Genomic DNA, 18,907 nt, shown 5'->3' on the forward strand with positions numbered 1-18,907 from the left:
GGTATTTTGGAAACGACTGTTTTTTTAAAATACATCCTTCTGGGCAAAACCTTTGTTCCTACTGATAGGAGGAAGAGAAGTCTGTCCTGGGGACATGAACCTAAGCCGGCCAGCAATGTGGGCATGTGCAAGTCTATTGAACTGATTGGCCAGCAAGGGCCATGAGAAGCGGCGAGCAATGATGTTCAGGGCTTTTAATCGCCTGTCAACAGTGCACCAGAAACAGGTCCTCCAGGAACAAGCCTGCTTGTCTCCTTCCATCCAATGGAAACACATTGCCATGGATTTCATCATGGACATGTCCTTGTTTTTGAGGATTGCAACACCATCTGAGTGGAGGTGGACCAACTCCAAGATGGCTCAATTCATTCCCCTCACTGGCTTTCCCTCTGCTCCCAAGCTCGCCTTGCAGTTCTTTCAACATGTGTTTCATCTCCATGATCTTCCTCTTCACATGGTCACTGATCGTGGTGTCCACTTCAGATTCAAATTTTGGATAGCTCTTTGCAAACTAATAAATGTCCAGCTGAATTTCTCCTCTGTATGCCATCCTCAAACCAATGGGCAAGTGGAATGGGTCAATCAGCTTCTCTACCTAGACTACTTTATCTCCGGCCATCAGGATGATTGAGTAGTTACTTCCCTGGGCATAGTTTTCCTATAACCACATTGGGGAGTCTTCTGTAGCATCTCTGTTGTGATCCGGTGACCTTGGAGCCGCATGAAACTTTCTCTGGAGTAGGTGGAAACTATACTGACCGCAGATCCTGAACTAACACCGCAAGTAGAAGTAGCCGTGGGGTGTGCCTAACAAACCCTAGACACCTCGACACAGCCGGAGGATTAAATACCCCTATAGATGGAAATAGGAATACTACCATGCCTCAGAGCAGAACCCCAAAGGATAGGCAGCCCCCACGAATATTGACTGTGAGTAGGAGAAGAAAAGACACACGCTGGCAGAAAACAAGATTTAGCAAAAGAGGCCACTCTAGCTAAATAGGAAAGGATAGGACAGAATACTAGGCGGTCAGTATTAAAACCCTTCAAAAAATATCCACAGCAGATAATACAAAAAATTCCACAATCTAACTAAAGACGTGGAATGAATATCTGCAACCCCAGAGAATCCAACAAGACTGAGAAAATACTGACACAATCTAAGCTGGACAAGAAAACACAAAAGAATAGCACTGAATCATGAAGCACAGCATGTGTGCCACAGAAAAAAAAACAGACACTTATCTTTGCTGATTTGGCAGAAAGGCAGGAGGAACAGGCAGAGGTCCAACACCTCCCAACAACAATTGACAACTGGCAAGGACTAATGAATCCTGCACACCTAAATACCCCAGTCAGAACTGCAATCAGCAGAAACACCTGACCAGGACTGCAACTCAGGGACAACTGCATTACCACCTACCACCAACGGAGGGAACCCAAAAGCAGAATTCACAACATCTCTATTTTTTGTTGTATTCTCATCAATCGCATCAATTTCCCCTTCCTATGCTTTCTCTGGAGTACCAGCAGATTTCTCATATGGCAAGTTCTTCCAGATCTGACCGTAAACTCAGGCCTTCCTCCTTATATGTCTGCACTTTATTTGAGATACATTTTTAAGAACAAAAGTTCTTATCATTTTACAAACCTGTAGATAAAGTATGGTTAGCTTCCCAAAATATTTGCCTTAAGGTGCCTTCTTATAAGTTTGCCCCTCGGTACATTGGGACATTCAAAATTCTCAAATTAATCCAGTGACTTACAGTCTACAGCTCCCAGTGAATTTACTGATTCAGAGTTCTTTTCACATCTCGTTAGTAAAGCCGATGGTTCCAAATTGTTTATCAAAGTCTTTTACTTCTGTCTTTACTTCTGTTTCAGAGGGTCTCTTGGATGGGTTTGAAGTAAAGAACATTCTGGATTCTAAGAAGGTTCGAGGGAGGACCTTCTATTTGGTTGATTTGAAGCATTTTGATCCTGAGATCTTGGGAGCCTGCTATGTGCCCGTACCACGCTTAAGAGGATTCTGTCAGTCTGTCCTAAAAAAGGAGGCGGCTAAGGGGTAGTCACACTAGTAACTTGCACACCTTCACTACGTTCGCCGCTTTGCTCCTCCCTCAGCTGCATCTGGCAGTACTCACAACACTGCTGCTTCCTCCTACTGTCTCCAGTTGGCTATAAGGAGGCAAAGCCAGACTTTTGATGCTGCTGTGTCCTGTAGAATTTTGTTTTTGTGGCCTCTCTCCTGCCAGCAGGAGATATATTAGGTAGCTCCTTCCTTCACACTTTGCCTGAACTTAGGTTCCTAGATTCAAGAGTTTCTAGTTAACTGTCTTTGTGCATTCCTATTTTGCCTCTACCATTACACACCCAGCTTGTGTGCTCGTTTTTACTTTTTGCTGCTGACTCCGGCTTCGTATTGTTGTGGTGCCCCGCACCAACCTCAGACTGTCTGACCACATCTGTGTCTGTGCTTCTTGGTGTGTCTTTGACCTGTAGGTCAGCTGTGGTCCAGGCACTGCCATGCAGAGGCACCTGGTGGCAACCCTAATGGCCTAAGCCTATACTCACCATGAGGGGCTCTAGTGAAGACCAGCCACACACACCACAGTCATATGGCCTTGCACCCAACCAGTCATTAAATGCTTTAACACCTTTTGGCAAAACATCAATTATAATACATGAATAATGATTTATATGCACACTCACTCTTCTGAGTTCCCTGAACAGGTCTGTATTTCATGATAATTCACTGAATTTATAGAGAGAATATGGATAATATTTGAATAAAAGATAATTTAATGATTATGATGTTTTGTTATAAAACTAATTTTGATTACATTTTCATGCAGAAAAATAAACACCCATGAAGACAAGACATTGTTGGAAACATTTACTAAAAGAATGATTTTATTACAGCAAACAATTCATTTTAAAATATCCATTAAAAAAATTAGCAAAATGAAATTTTTTCATAACAATTGACAGTAGCTTGTAGTTTAATGTTAATGGAGTTTAGAAGCAAACTAGGAATACTTAGGAACAAACTATAGTGAGATTATTGATACACACTAAACATGTCTGTTCAAACTCAAGTGTCAGTCCTTCCTATATTCTTTGGGCAGCAGTTACATTTATGTCTTGTGTCTTAAGGTGTGTTTAATTGGACAGATTTATGCCCATGAAATTTATACATGGCACAATGTACTGCCAACACCAATTTCTTTCATCCTGGCATAAAGGATCCAGTCAGCCAATGAACAAGCAGTTTGCTGGTTCAGCAGTACGGTCAATGACCCGAAGATCAGAAATGACGATTTTGTATGGTCGATCACCGATTCAACCGTGTAAATGGGCCTTTAGTATGAAGTTACAAATTGGAGGCCTAGCAAAGCATACAGTATATTGTAATGAAAGAGCTTTCTATTTAGCATTTGCCACTGTAGATTTTCTTTTTTACGAGTACAAAGTGGTGCTGCCACAATGTCAATAAAGGTTATGGTTACTTTTAACTGATACTATGCAGCAGGTATGTAAATTGCCCCTTTCTGTTGCTGGTCTCCTGCCACACTATTGGCTTCTCTTAAACCTATTTCAATTATAATAGCATAAATCCATTCAGAAAGAAAAACTAAAGCACAAAAATGAAATGTATGGTATATATTTAACCACCTGCTCTCCTGATTTTATTTTTTATCCTAATTTGGATTAGGAAACTTTTGTCTAGAAATCTCGTACAGCAATACTTATTCACAACAGAACATTGAAAAATGTCTAACCTTCATCTTCGGATCCAAGATCTATTTCACTTGAAAAAGTTATCACATATTAAAAAATGTTGGGAGAGGGCAACATCTACCTTTGCATAGCATCTCTTCTTTTTACAATTGTCTGTAAACATCTGGGAAGTCCTTGGTTCTTTGATGAATTTTTCATTTCATAACGCGACAAATATTTTCTATTAGTAAAAGGTCTGGACTACAGGCGGACAATTCAACACCCAAACACTTCTGCTGCAAAGTCATGCACTGTGATGGATGCAGGCATATAATGCTCAGCATGCATGGTGCCTTTCAACATGTGTAAGCTGCCCATGAAATGGATACTAGTGCAGTCAAATACCATCAGAGATTAAGGCTTTTGAACTATGCAGTCAGCAGGGTATGGCATCCTGGTTTCTATATAGAATTTCAAATTTTGATTCATATAACCAGAGCATTGGTCCAGAGAAGACATCAGCGCTTCTGGATTTTCTTTATATACAATTTCTTCTTCGCATGATATTGTTTTAACTTGCATTTGTGGATTGCACAGAAACCTATGTTCACAGATAATGATTTCTGCAAGTATTCTGATATTCTGAGCCCATGGAGTAATTTGCATGACTGACTCATACCCATTTTTAATGCAGAGCTGCATTTGGGTTTGTAGAGCACAAGCATCCAAAAGTGACTGTTGGCCTTGGCCATTATGCAGATGGATTTCTCCAGAAATTGTGAATATCCCAACATATAAATTAAAAAACACCATAAAAATATTCAAAGTCTTTGCACTTTTACATTGAGGTCACATTGTCTGATATTGTTCCCCAATTTTTAAATGCAGTTCTTCACAGGTTAGTGCCTCTCTAACATGCTAGTTTTTTCCACAGTCATGTGACTTAATTGAAAATCCAGCTGTTTTTCTTTAGTACCATTCACTTTTCAAGACTTTTGTTAACGATGTAAGAACTTTTATGAGATGTGTTGCTGCCATCAAATTTCTAAAGTAGACATTTTTCCATTTCATAAAAAAAACAAAAAACCTTTACCTTTTGATCTGTGTTCTATTGTGAATAAAATATGGCTATAAAATTTCGAAATCATTGCATTCTTGTTTTCTTTACATTTTACACAACATCCCACCTTTTCTTTAATTGGGGTTGTTATTTCAATATTCATTTATTGGTTTAGTGTTCCTTTAATATGGTCCACATCCATATCAGAGCTTCACTTTAAGCAATGTTGGCAACAATGATATAAAATGGGTTTTTTATGTCCCTTATATTTGTGTGGATAAGGCTTGTCACTAGGGTTGAGCGAAACGGATCGGACATTTTCAAAAGTCGCCGACTTTCAGCAAAGTCGGGTTTCATGAAACCCGACCGTGGGATCGGCCATGCGGTCGGCGATCTTCGCGCCAAAGTCGCGTTTCATATGACGCTTTCCCCGCCATTTTTTCAGCCAATGAAGGAGTGTGGGCAGCGTGATGACATAGGTTCCGGCTTGCTTTGTGCGGCATCACAGGGGTTAACGTTTGGGATATAGCGATTTGCACAGTGAATCACAAACTTTGGAGGGAGAGGGAGAGGGAGAGGGAGAGGGAGAGAAAAGAAAAAAAAAAATCCCCATTGACTTGCATTGGGTTTCGTGTTTCGGCCAGCTCCCCGACTTTTCACAATAATCGTCCGATTTCACACGAACCGACTTTCGAGACAGTCGGGTTTCACGAAACCCGACTCGATCCTAAAAAAGCAAAAGTCGCTCAACCCTACTTGTCACATTAGCAGCCATTCTTGTCATATGTCTTTTTTGGCTACTTTTGTTTAACATGACGTGTGTGTTGTATTCATGTTCACAAGGGCACAGACACTACTATTTCTAGAATTTAAAATGGATGACATTTTTATTGCAAAAAGCAATAAAGTTAAGGGTATTAAAAGAGGTTTATCCTGTCATTTTGACAACTAGGTACTATCTTGAGCTTATGTGCTCTGAATTAGAGTATAATACTTGGTCTTCATGATTCATATTCCAAAGAATGTACGACTCCAGTACGAATGTATCCTACATATATATGTATATATATATATATTTATAACTATATACAAAAACATGTCAATAATGTATTTTTTGCACTTTCATTGAAAGTTTAAAACAAGATAAGATTAGGCTGGCAGGATTACACCAGTTCAGGTGCATAGTTTTGTTTTCTCAACAAATAAAATCTTGTAAAATTAGGTATGATGACTTACTCAAAACTAAAAAGAAAACTCCTTTACATGACATTTACCTTGTAAAGTGTATTACTTCTCTTGGAAAAACACGAATGGTATATAAAAGAATTATTCCTGGTACATATGATTCTAGCATAATGAACACATTCTGACCTAGCCAACTTAAAACATATTTCCTAAGATGTTTCAATACTGCTTAGCTGCCCTAAAAATAAAATAAGAACACTGATGTAAAAAATAAGTTGGTACAAAACAGTCCTTTTTGTTTCCTTGTCTTGCTTTAACAGGGCAATACTGCTTTATGGCAGTCACCTGGAAAAATAGCCCATTCATCTACAACTTAACTTACATCAGGCCACTATTCATATAATTGCCATCAAGTCAGTAGGGCATCTGGAGGAATGTCTACAGCTCTTCTTGACATTTACAAACCGGCTTCTGCTTCAGGTTCCTCTTTTTTCGTAACAGTTATATTCGCACTACTGTCTGTATTGTCTTCTCCTTGCTCTCCAGTTCCACCTTTCTGCGATGCAACAATAGCCCCTTTCTGCAGGATTTCTGTAGCTTCATACTCTAATACCTCTGAAGGAGTTAATGGATCCAGGTGAATGCTACTTGGCTCACTAATGTCAGAACCTACAGAATCTGGAGCTTGCTTAGTTAAATATTGCTTAAACTCAGCATCATCACCAGCAAGATCTGAATCTGCAAGACCTTCTTTCAGCACCAAACACAAATCAGCTTTCTCGGTTGAAACATTTTTGCTATGTGTGGGTTCACTTAGTTCTGTATTAGTCGCTTCAGAACATATCTTCTCTTGCACCATGTCACAGTCATCTTTATTATACAAGTCTTTTGGCTGAACTTTTTCGGATTTTGGAGAGCAGCTGCCTGGAGATTCAGTGGCTGCCTTGAGATTTACCTGCCGCACAAACATATTGTCTGTGTTACTTAATGTACTTGTATGGTCTAGAGAGGTCATATTGCTTTCACATGAATTGTCCTCTTTCTTCGTAGCCTCTGGTTTGTGCTCGTCTTCCATACTAAAAGAGTAATACACGATTATTAGCTAAAAGTGAAGTGTATTCCATAAGATATAAAAAAAAGCACCCAAAAAAATTCTGCTAACAAAAATAACTCAAACATCATCTATATTTTTCCCACAGAACATAAGTTAAATAGAAAGTTATTTTTGAAGGAGTCTTCCTTTTAAGCACTTAAAAGGCGTGTCCAGGATTCTAAAAACATATCTGGCTTATTTTAAAAACAGCACCCGTCAGTCTACAGGTTGTGTTTAGTATTGCAGCTGGGAATTATTCACTTCAATGGAGTGCAGCTTCATTACCAAACAACCCATGTACACATATGGCAGCCATGTCTTTCCTATTCTGGACAACTTTCCCAAATATAATTTAGCTATTTACTTCATGTCTCATACAACTTATCTACACAGATTTTATCGACACAGCTGATTATTTTATTCTTTATTGCCATTTTTTAAAATTTTTAAGCTAAAAAAAACAAAAAACTTTTTTTTATTCCAAATTAGTATTTTGTTTAAGATAATGAGAAACTACAATCTTCGGTTATCAATTTTTTTTTTCAACTGGCAGGAACAAAATTTCCTGGGTTTCTTCCTTCACAAAAATGCTAACAAATGTTTCTCTAACAAAATACGTCGTATTGTAAACTTATGGAACTTACTCCACTTATTACAATTCTAAGATGGTGCAATTAAAAACAAAATTATTTGCCATAGGGATATTTCAAATGATTAAATAGTGGTCTGTGTGCTGCCCACCCTTGCTTTGTGAACTGTGTGGTTGCAAGACTTGTGATACAATGATTCTCCTCTTACATCTAAGTGCTGAGAGGCAATAGCCTATTAAGTCTCATTGGCATGGACTCGTTGGGTACGTTTCATTCACAGATAGAACACAAATCCATTATAACATATGCAGCTATTCACAGTTCCATGCTATTACACGGACCGTGTTAGGGTATGTGCACACAATGCGTTTTTTGATGCGTTTCTGCTGCGTTTTTGGACGCGCGGAATTGCCTTAAATCCGTAGTGCGTTGTGCACACAATGTTAATCAATGGGAAATTCAAAAACGCTGTGCACATGCTGCGGAAAAAAAAAAATGAGCGGATTCGCAGCGGGTTTTTTACCGCAGCATGTCAATTCTTTGTGCGGAACTGCAGCGTTTCTGCACCCATTGACTTCCATTGTGTCAGGCCAATCCGCAGCAAACCCGCAGATGTAAAAAAGATCTGCGGTTTCGCTGCGGATGCGAGTGCGAGAAACGCTGCGGCCCGGGAGGAGGGAAGAGTGTGGGCAGGGACTGTGTACGTGTCTGTGGGTCTGCAGGCTGTCCAGGGGTTTGCCGGGGCTGTGTCAGAGTGTGAGTGTGTGTGTGTGTGTGTGAGTGAGAGTGTGTGAGTGTGTGTGTGTGTGAGTGTGTGTGAGTGAGTGTGTGGGCATTGTCCGCTGGGACTACAAGTCCCATCTGGCTATGCCTGCTACAGTGACAGTGATTTACACATTGGCCAATGATGGGACAGTAGTAGTCCCATCATCTGGCTAATGTGTTGAATGTAGAAGAAAAAAAACAAAAAAAAAAAAAACAGTACATATATAGTTCATATTCACCATGTACACCTAATCCCCGAAGCCCTCGCTCACCTGAAAAAAAATTAAAATAAACCAACAATATACTCCGTGTCCAACGTAATCCAATTAATGCGATTGTCCCACAACGATCCCCCGTGGAGAGCTGTCACATCAGCTGATGCGACAGCTCTCCAGTGATACAATGATGGAGATAATCCTTCACATTGTATCACTCCGCAGCCAACAGGTCACCGGAGTTCACCTGTCACTTTGCAGCACTACAACGTGAGATTCAAAAACGCTGTGCACATTTTCTCACGCTATAGTGCCATAAAGCGAGAGGCTTATCTCCGTTGACACACTGCGGGAGGGTTATCTCTGGTCAGTGGGTCATCGGAGGCCTATAGAGCGGTCACATCTGCTGATGTGACAGCTCTATGGGGGAGATCGTTGTGGGATAATCATTATTAAAGAGGGACTAGGTCAGGTAGTATACTGTTGGTTTTTTTTTTTATTTTTTTATTTTTTGTCCCTTCCTAGGCTATGAATATCAGCCCACAGCTGTCTGTGTAGCCTTTCTGGCTACAAAATATAGGGGGACCCCACGTCATTTTTTGGGGTGGATCCCCTATTTTAATAGCCAGTAAAGGCTATGCAGACAGCTGTGGGCTGATATTCATAGCCTGGGATTGAGCCATGGGTATTCTGTGCAGAAAATTCCATAGGCAAATCTGCAACGTGTGCACATACCCCAAAACTCATGGAGACATGTCTTTTTTTTTCAATAGCACAGGTGCCAAAGGCCAATACGAGTCTGTGAAAAACACGTACAAATATGGATGCCATTCATATGCCAACATTGAAAAGGATAGGAAAAGCTTTGTAATGTAATTTATATCTTTATATATCCATGAAAAGCACTTTGTGACACAGTGATGGTATAAATGGACACACGCACCATACACTGATGACACCGTTATAATTTATTCAAGTGTTGATGCACGGACATGTGATTGATGCCTTTGTGAGAGCTTTGTAAGGCTCTTGCACAGTTTTGGACTGGGGTGGCAAGGGCCCACCAGTAACTAATTCCAGGGCCCCACTTTTCAGCTACATGCAAATGTGACATTATTCTTAAAGGGAACCTGTCACCTCGTTTTTTCGGTATGAGATAAAAATACTGTTAAATAGGGCCTGAGCTGTGCATTACAATAGTGTACTTTGTGGACCCCGATTCCCCACCTATGCTGCCGAAATACGTTACCAAAGTAGTCGTTTTCGCCTGTCAATCAGGCTGGTCAGGTCGGATGGGCGTGGTGTCTTCCCCCAGATCTTGCGTAGTTTTCCGTTGGTGGCGTAGTGGTGTGCGCATGTCCAAGGTCCCGAATCCTGCACAGGGGTGTGAAAATAGCAGCGATGTCCGTTATTCCATTGGTGGTCGGTGGGCGCGGCCATCTTGCTTTGGCCGCGCGTGCGCAGAAGCGGCGCTCTGCTGGCCGCGGCTTCAGGAAAATGGCTGCGGGCATCCGCGCGTGCGCAGATGGCTATCGCGGCGGCCATTTTCGTGAAGCCGAGTTCGCATCTCGGCTTCACGAAAATGGCCGCCGCGATAGCCATCTGCGCACGCGCGGATGCCCGCGGCCATTTTCCTGAAGCCGCGGCCAGCAGAGCGCCGCTTCTGCGCACGCGCGGCCAAAGCAAGATGGCCGCGCCCACCGACCACCAATGGAATAACGGACATTGCTGCTATTTTCACACCCCTGTGCAGGATTCGGGACCTTGGACATGCGCACACCACTACGCCACCAACGGAAAACTACGCAAGATCTGGGGGAAGACACCACGCCCATCCGACCTGACCAGCCTGATTGACAGGCGAAAACGACTACTTTGGTAACGTATTTCGGCAGCATAGGTGGGGAATCGGGGTCCACAAAGTACACTATTGTAATGCACAGCTCAGGCCCTATTTAACAGTATTTTTATCTCATACCGAAAAAACGAGGTGACAGGTTCCCTTTAATCCCAAACTTGTATAACAATGAACCGGGTAGATTGTTAAATGAATAAGATGTTTGTACATTGTGATTCAAGTACATTGTGCCAAGTGCTGCTCATGTAAGAGGATGGTGGTCCACTCTTGCACAGGGGCCCACCAGAGGATTCTCCTGTGGGCCAGTCCAAGCGTGCTCTTGCAACACAAACAACAAGGGAAAAGAAAACAGCTGAGCTGCTGGCAGTGAATAGGATAATGCTTCAAATTTGGGATGGGTGGGGGAAGTTTAATTGTGCTGTACAGGGGAAAAAAAAAAAGGAGACTGGTTCTGTTAGGGTATGTGCATACGATAAGTAAACCGCTGCGGGTTAGACGCTGCGTACTTGCACAGCGTTCAATCCGCAGCATCCAGATGTTACAGCACACTGGATGGGATTTCAAGAAATCACATGTCCACTGTGCGTGCACTGACATACGCAGCTCACCGGCGGAGGCGGACATGCGGCTCATTTTTTTACAGACCGCAGCACGTCTATCTTGCAGAGGGGAGCCTTCACAAGATAACTGTCACCTGTACAATGTATTGGATGCAGCGATTCCACATGGTTCAATAAACACATGCGGATTCACCTGCGTTCTATAGACGACAGTGCTTTGGACGACGTGGACATGTGCTGCGTCCAAAGCGCTGCCAATTACTCAACGTGTGCACATATCCTAAGGGAGAAGAAAATAGTGCATGAAAGGATAGATGTAATGGTGGGGAACAGGTGAGAACTGTATTGTGGTGAGCTGTTGTGATGCAAAAATGGTGAGGAGGAAGTTACAATGTACACAATGTGGGGAAGTGCTGCTAGCAGAGGAGAGAGTCTAGAGCACTGAAAAAGTGTCTGCTTGGTCTTGTCTGAATAAGTGAATATAGAACTGGTCTTGGGTATTTGATACCAGTGTCCAGGCACTTGAATCCGCAGAGTGAATAAACTCTTGGGATGTACAGATTTGATGCACAATGTTATTTAAGCTTAATATGATCTATTAATTGCTTTTAATATTACTTTTCATGGTATTTTGCATTAATGTATGACTTGTTCGTCAATGTTTTTAGACTCTGTAAACTGTTATTTTGCATCACAGATGCCTCTTGTATGTACAACCGATATAGCTTTTTATTTAGGGTCTGTGTGTCCTTTTTATTTGCATACTGTAAGGTTCTACACAGTTGTTGAAATGCAATACAATTATATCTGGTTGCATTATTTTTAGCATTTAATCAGAGTAGATTAAAAAATGTTATAAGGCTCTACAAATTCAAGACAAGTTGTGTTTTCTTTAGAGATACAGAAGAATCTGTTTTGCAAACTTAAGACTTTAAAATATAATAGATCCTTTTTTTATTAGCTGTTAAAACTACATTAAACAGGAACTAGAACTTTAATGTTACTTTGAAAGTTCAAGAGCAGAACATGTTATTTACCTTTCAGCTGTTGCATCAACATGAGAGCCAGTTTTTTCCTCCTGCAGATATTAATCTCAATTAGTAATCGTCACATTTATGTGAACCAACTCAACTATTATTATACACACACAATAAACAAAGGAATATCTAATACTAATTAATTATCCCCATTGCTTAGTCAAAATATTGTAAACTTGCAAGTGGCATCTAGTTGCGAAATATTGAGTTTACAGACTTTCAGATGAAAGACTAGTGACATTTTATGACATTTCTTGTAAAATGAGGTTAGCACACAAATGGAAGTGTAAACCATTCTATTTCCATTATTGCTGCAATTAACTATTCACTGCAATACTTCTAGCAAAGAACAGTTCTGTACAACACAATTAATAATAATCAGATCTGAAACCAGATGTTTATTAGATGAAGGTCCCATGAATCCCTAGGAATTCATTTTTAACACAGATGTGCAAGAGGCCTAAACAAGAGTCTTCATAAGCCATTCTAATAAACCATGACATTTAAATGTAAATGGGACTGGTCATTCTAGCTTTATTTTATCTACTGCATGACTTACTGATGCACAAGTATTACAGGGTTAGTGACAATTTATTTCATGTTAGAATTTTTGCAGATATGCTGCGCTAATTCAACTGTTTGCTTCATTTTTCCAGGAATTTAAAATTTATTGTAAATTTTATGTGACTCAATATGTCCTGAGGGCTTGCTAAAAAAAACCCAAACAAACAAAAATGCTCATCTCACCGTTCACCTGTCCCAGCGCCACAGCCTTTAAGACCAGTCTGCTGCACAGCTCCCTATGGCCTTTTATGTACTGCTTTTTGTCCATCCTGTTTTTAGCTATAAAACTGGCCCCAGTGCGCTGTTAGTGATGGAATGTGCATAACGAACATATTTTTGTCAAAGAAAAGCTGTAAGTATTTGGTTTAAAAAAACCACTTTATATTATTAGACGATTCCCTCACATATCTTTTCTTTCAGTTAGGGGTGGTGACTATCATTTCAGCCACGAATCATTAATTCAGAGTAATTTTGAAATTAGGCCCATCCTCAGGATTGCATTTGATTGCCTTCACTGGCCCCGAAGTGACTGGCCACGTATCAAATCCCGTGCATGTGCACTGCCTATCCGCTCCTGGAGCACAAAGAGCAGGGGGACACAGTAGTGCGCGCACTCACGCATCATGTGGCCACTAACTCAGAGCGGCTCCGGAGCAGAATTTGATACGTGGCTGCCGGGACTTCGGGTCAGTCACGGCAATCAAATGCAATGCTGTGGGTGTGCCAATTTCAAGAGTACACCGAATGATATATGACTGAAAAGATAAAGTCACCACCCCTATGACTGAAAGAAAAGGTATGTGAGGGAATCCCATAATGATATAAACTTTTTTTTTTTTTTTTTTTAAACCTAATACTTGGAGGTTTTCTTTGACAAAAACAGGTGAGTGACGCACACTGCATAACATCACACCGGGGCCAGTTTCATACAGTAACTAAAAACGAGGTGAAAGGTTCCCTTTAACTATGTGCATTGCTTCCTACATGAGTAGGCCACTGACACCACAAATGCATTGCCCGAAGCCTCAAGTGGAGTTTTGTTTAAAGGGGTTTTCTCAAGAACAAAAGTTCATTTTAAATCAATAGATCTTGAAATAATAATAACTTCCCCAATTTCAATGTGTTTAAATAAAATGTTCCTGTACTGAGAAAATCTTATGATCTTCGATCTTGTGCGCAAGCAATGAAGACTCTACACCAAGGTACCCATAACCGCATGAGTGGACAACACATGTGAGGGATTACATCGCCGCAACTACATGTCACAGTCAGTGTGACGTGCATGGGAGGGGGGTGCTATTATAATAGAGAGGAGGCAGGGATTTCTTACCGCATGCCCCAGAGCCTGGAAGAAATCACTAACATATAACATTAAAAGGGCTTTTCTCAACATCTACACAGCAGCTATGAGGCATACTGGTAAGACTGGTTTAACCATAGTAATAGTTTAAAATTTGTCCAGGGGGTGACAGAATCCCTTTAATGTTTTGCAACCATTTTCTGGCCCCCTATAAATCAGCAAAGTGGCGGCCAGCCACCATTTTGGTTCAATTGCACAAAGTGAATCACAAAAAAAAAAAAAAATTCAGGATTTAGGAAAATCTAATCTTTCTTGTAAGGGCTCCTTTTCACTTGCGAGACATACATCCGAGTCTCACAGGTTAAAACCCTCCTCTGGCGCCGGCACTCCAGAGCGAAGCTTGCGGCCGCACAGCAACACATGGAGCCACACGCTCCGCTTTCAAGTGGCGGCGCCAGAGGAGGGTTTTAACCTGCGAGACATGGCCATATGTCGCAAGTGAAAAGGAGCCCTAAAAGCGATTTGCTTGTCTCTAAGACACTCCAGTTCTCAAAATAGCAGCTGAAGGAAGAACAAGTGACCAGACAGCTCCATCTGCCACCCCCAATGAACAACACTTCATTTGAGAAAGATGCTTTTTAGTTGGAAAAGGCTGATGGACAAGGCTGGTTCACATATTCCTTCATCAGATATTTTCTACCAAACAAACTTTGCTGATACATTTGGAGGAAGTACTTTACACCAGTCTTGTATCTTTACGGACAGTCACAAAGTCTAGTTCCTAATATAAAAAAAAATAAATGTACATAAATAATTCACATAAAAGAAGAAAAAAAATGTGGTAGGGCTATTAAAAAAACAAAAACCTAAGCACACAAAATTGCAGAAATTCCTTTTATTTAAAAAAACCCCAAAACCTTACAATGGCCCTATAAATGAATTTGGAAAACCCCATCCCAAGAAGGTCTTCATTGACTTTATGGGGGAAAATGATGGGTGAAACATACAAAATAAATAAAGGCAAAACAAGAAAAATACAAAAATAAACTAAAAAAAAGCCACTACTAGACCACGCTATAAAAACAAACAAAAAAAAATGGCAATTTGTGCCATTAAAATGAAAAAACACAAATTAGGTCCCAAATAGTGATGAGCGAACATACTCGTTACTCGAGATTTCTCGAGCATGCTCGGGGGTTCTCAGAGTATTTTTTAGGGCTCGGAGATTTAGTTTTTAGCACCGAAGCTGAATGATTTACATCTAGCAGGCATCCCCACATGTACTTATGCTGGCTAACAGATGTAAATTATTCAGCTTCGGCAAGAAAAACTAAAACTCCGAGCCATAAAAAAAATACTCGGAGGACCCCTGAGCATGCTCGAGAAATCTCGAGTAACGAGTATATTCGCTCATCACTGGTCCCAAACATCACGCAAAGGAGGCTAAACATATTTGAATAACCCAGAAAAATGTGATAGCTCCTCTAAAACCGACCCCCCCAAATAAGAGCCTGATTGAAAATGGCCCAATCTAGAACTGGTTAAGAATGCATAGCTTTTATAAACATACGGTTTAGATATTCATTTAAAATGTGTTTATTTTTTATATATCTCCCAGGAAGTCAGATACTTCATGGGCTTGGTCTGAAAAACTCGTTCATACTGCATATGTAAATGTTTGCTGCAAATGTCCACTTATGTTTTCTACAAAAACAATGTTCATATAAAAGTAAAAAATATTTTCATACCTGTCCACTGATTTGCTTCAGCTTTACTGAAGAATAAAGTCTTGGTCTAAAAAGAAAGATCAACCAAATAATCTTATTTTATACTTAATCTTCAAAAATTAAATAAAAATAAAATAAGTTAGGCCTACCTAAAAAGAACTTCAGTCATACAATGTATTGCATTTGTAAAGCACAAAAGAAGCCAAATAAATCATACAACTGAAAATCCAGCATTTTTAAATAACCATGAAAAATGAAAATACATAATCCATAGATGCATCGTGTCAGACATTGTAAACACATAGTGAGTATTTTAATTACATGTGGCACAATTGTTCAACTAAAAAGAAAAATATATGACAAAGATAAGTAAAAGGAAGAGAAAAGTACTAATGCTTTATATATAGTGCACATAATCTACTTTAATCCACTACACAGTGAGTCTAATCTAAAGTACACAGGGAACAGATTTCACAGGAGTATTACATTATCCAACTTTTATTTAAATAGTCTCTTCTCATAAATCTGCTTATTTCTCCACCTGGACTGATGTTCTCCTCTCAAATTCAGGTATAAAATCTGTATTCAGTAAGGACAGATTTCCCCATTAATGAAACAGTGGATAACAGTAGGTGCTTATAACATTCTATGACCAGAGAATAGGGAAGGAGGATCTACTGTAGGGACAGACACAGACATTCTGCAAAACGTTCTCCTGAAACAACAGTTACTGTTCTCAATAGAACTTTATGAGCACCAATTGCCATCTCCCATCTCAGTAATGGGAAAATTTGTCTAATCTAAAGACCCATTTCACTGGTGAAATGAGAGTTTTGAGAATTAAAGATCAATGGGGAGAAAGAACCAGATTTCTCTAATAAGATAAAATTACAAAGTTTCTTATTTTCATGTGTACTTTGTGATGTAGGAGAAAAACAACAACATGACAATTACTCTTTATAGCCATTCATTTAAAAAAAAACCCAAAAACAAACAAACAAGGTAAAGAAGTAAGCAGGCTCCTTGCATCTTCTCGCCCGACCACTTGCACCAGCGACCCCATTCCGTCGCATCTCCTCCAGTCCCTTTCCCCGGCTGTCACCTCTCACCTAACAAAAATATTCAACCTTTCCCTCACTTCCGGTATTTTTCCCTCCTCATTTAAGCATGCCATCATACATCCACTACTTAAAAAGCCCTCCCTCGATCAAAATTGTGCCGCTAATTATAGACCTGTCTCTAATCTTCCCTTCATCTCTAAACTCCTGGAACGCCTGGTCCACTCCCGTCTTACCCGCTATCTCTCAGATAATTCTCTTCTCGACCCTCTTCAATCTGGTTTCCGCTCTTTACACTCTACTGAAACTGCCCTCACTAAAGTCTCTAATGACCTACTAACAGCTAAATCTAATGGTCACTATTCCATGCTAATTCTCTTGGATCTCTCCGCAGCATTCGACACTGTGGATCATCAGCTCCTCCTCACTATGCTCCGCTCCATCGGCCTCAAGGACACCGTTCTCTCTTGGTTCTCCTCCTATCTCTCTGGCCGATCCTTCACTGTTTGTTTTGCTGGTTCCTCCTCCTCTCACCTTCCCCTTACTGTTGGGGTTCCTCAAGGATCAGTCCTAGGCCCCCTCCTCTTCTCTTTGTATACTGCCCCTATTGGACAAACAATCAGTAGATTTGGTTTCCAGTACCATCTCTATGCTGACGACACCCAATTATATACCTCTTCTCCTGTTATCACGCCGACCTTTTTAGAAAACACCAGTGATTGTCTTACCGCTGTCTCTAACATCATGTCCTCCCTCTATCTGAAACTGAACCTGTCAAAAACTGAACTCCTCGTGTTCTCTCCCTCTACAAACCTACCTTTGCCCGACATTGCCATCTCTGTGTGCGGTTCCACCATTACTCCAAAGCAACATGCCCGCTGCCTTGGAGTCATCCTTGATTCCGAGCTTTCATTCACCCCCCACATCCGATCACTGGCTCGCTCTTCTTATCTGCATCTCAAAAACATTTCCAGAATTCGCCCTTTTCTTACTTTCGACTCTGCAAAAACTCTTACTGTCTCACTTATTCATTCTCGTCTGGACTATTGTAACTCTCTACTAATTGGCCTACCTTTTACCAGACTCTCCCCGCTCCAATCTGTCCTGAATGCTGCTGCCAGGATCATATTCCTCGCCAACCGTTACACCGATGCCTCTACCTTGTGCCAGTCATTACACTGGCTACCCATCCAATCCAGAATCCAGTACAAAACTACTACCCTCATCCACAAAGCACTCCATGGCTCAGCACCACCCTACATCTCCTCTCTGGTCTCAGTCTACCAACCTACCCGTGCCCTCCGCTCTGCTAATGACCTCAGGTTAGCATCCTCAATAATCAGAACCTCCCACTCCCGTCTCCAAGACTTTACACGTGCGGCGCCGATTCTTTGGAATGCACTACCTAGGTTAATACAATTAATCCCCAATCCCCACAGTTTTAAGCGTGCACTAAAAACTCATTTGTTCAGATTGGCCTACCGCCTCAACGCATTAACCTAATTATCCCTGTGTGGCCTATTAATAAAAAACAACAACATAATCACGTTCCTCCATCATGTTCTCATACACTTTATGCAGTTAATAGCCTCTGTGTCTGTACTGTTACATACTTAGGCAGTTAACTGGTTCATGCAGCTTTACATGAACACCCGAGCCTTACACTATGGCTGGTCCAAATAACTAAAGCAATTGTTACCATCCACCTCTCGTGTCTCCCCTTTTCCTCATAGTTTGTAAGCTTGCGAGCAGGGCCCTCATTCCTCCTGGTATCTGTTTTGAACTGTGATTTCTGTTATGCTGTAATGTCTGTTGTCTGTATAAGTCCCCTCTATAAGTTGTAAAGCGCTGCGGAATATGTTGGCGCTATATAAATAAAATTATTATTATTATTAAAGTAGCCAGTACCTTAGAGGTGTGACATTTTTTTTTTAATGGCTACAAAGTAGAGAAAGGCATAAGTTGTCAAAATAGCTTACATTTACCTAGTAAATTCACCGTCACTCCAGGAGGTCCTGTGTGCTTTGTTTTTAATGAATAAATTATACCGCTTATGCCTTCTATATGCAGCCAATCACTGTCCTCCTTGTCAATAGTCAGGTACTGTAAACACAACCGAACTAGCAATTGGATGCAGTCATATTGTGCATGAACAGTACATTGGGACATATATAC

At 40.7% G+C, this 18,907-nt stretch overlaps 1 protein-coding gene across 2 annotated transcripts in view; it reads right to left on the reverse strand.

The window, feature by feature from the left end:
• Window positions 1-6,052: 6,052 nt before the first annotated feature.
• Window positions 6,053-18,907, reverse strand: part of ZNF280D (zinc finger protein 280D) — a 114,237-nt gene continuing 101,382 nt past the window's right edge. The window contains exons 18-20 of one of the 2 annotated variants that reach the window (XM_077263804.1): window positions 15,696-15,741; window positions 12,084-12,124; window positions 6,053-7,041 (exon numbers count right to left, since the gene is read on the reverse strand). In XM_077263804.1, the coding sequence (XP_077119919.1) occupies window positions 6,423-7,041; window positions 12,084-12,124; window positions 15,696-15,741 (706 nt within the window). In that variant the 3' untranslated portion in view covers window positions 6,053-6,422. The remainder of the gene's footprint in view (window positions 7,042-12,083; window positions 12,125-15,695; window positions 15,742-18,907) is intronic. The other variant, XM_077263803.1, reaches the window with a different exon arrangement.

The sequence above is a fragment of the Ranitomeya variabilis genome, chromosome 5 (genome assembly GCF_051348905.1).
Source record: "Ranitomeya variabilis isolate aRanVar5 chromosome 5, aRanVar5.hap1, whole genome shotgun sequence".
NCBI classification, from domain to species: Eukaryota; Metazoa; Chordata; class Amphibia; order Anura; family Dendrobatidae; genus Ranitomeya; species Ranitomeya variabilis.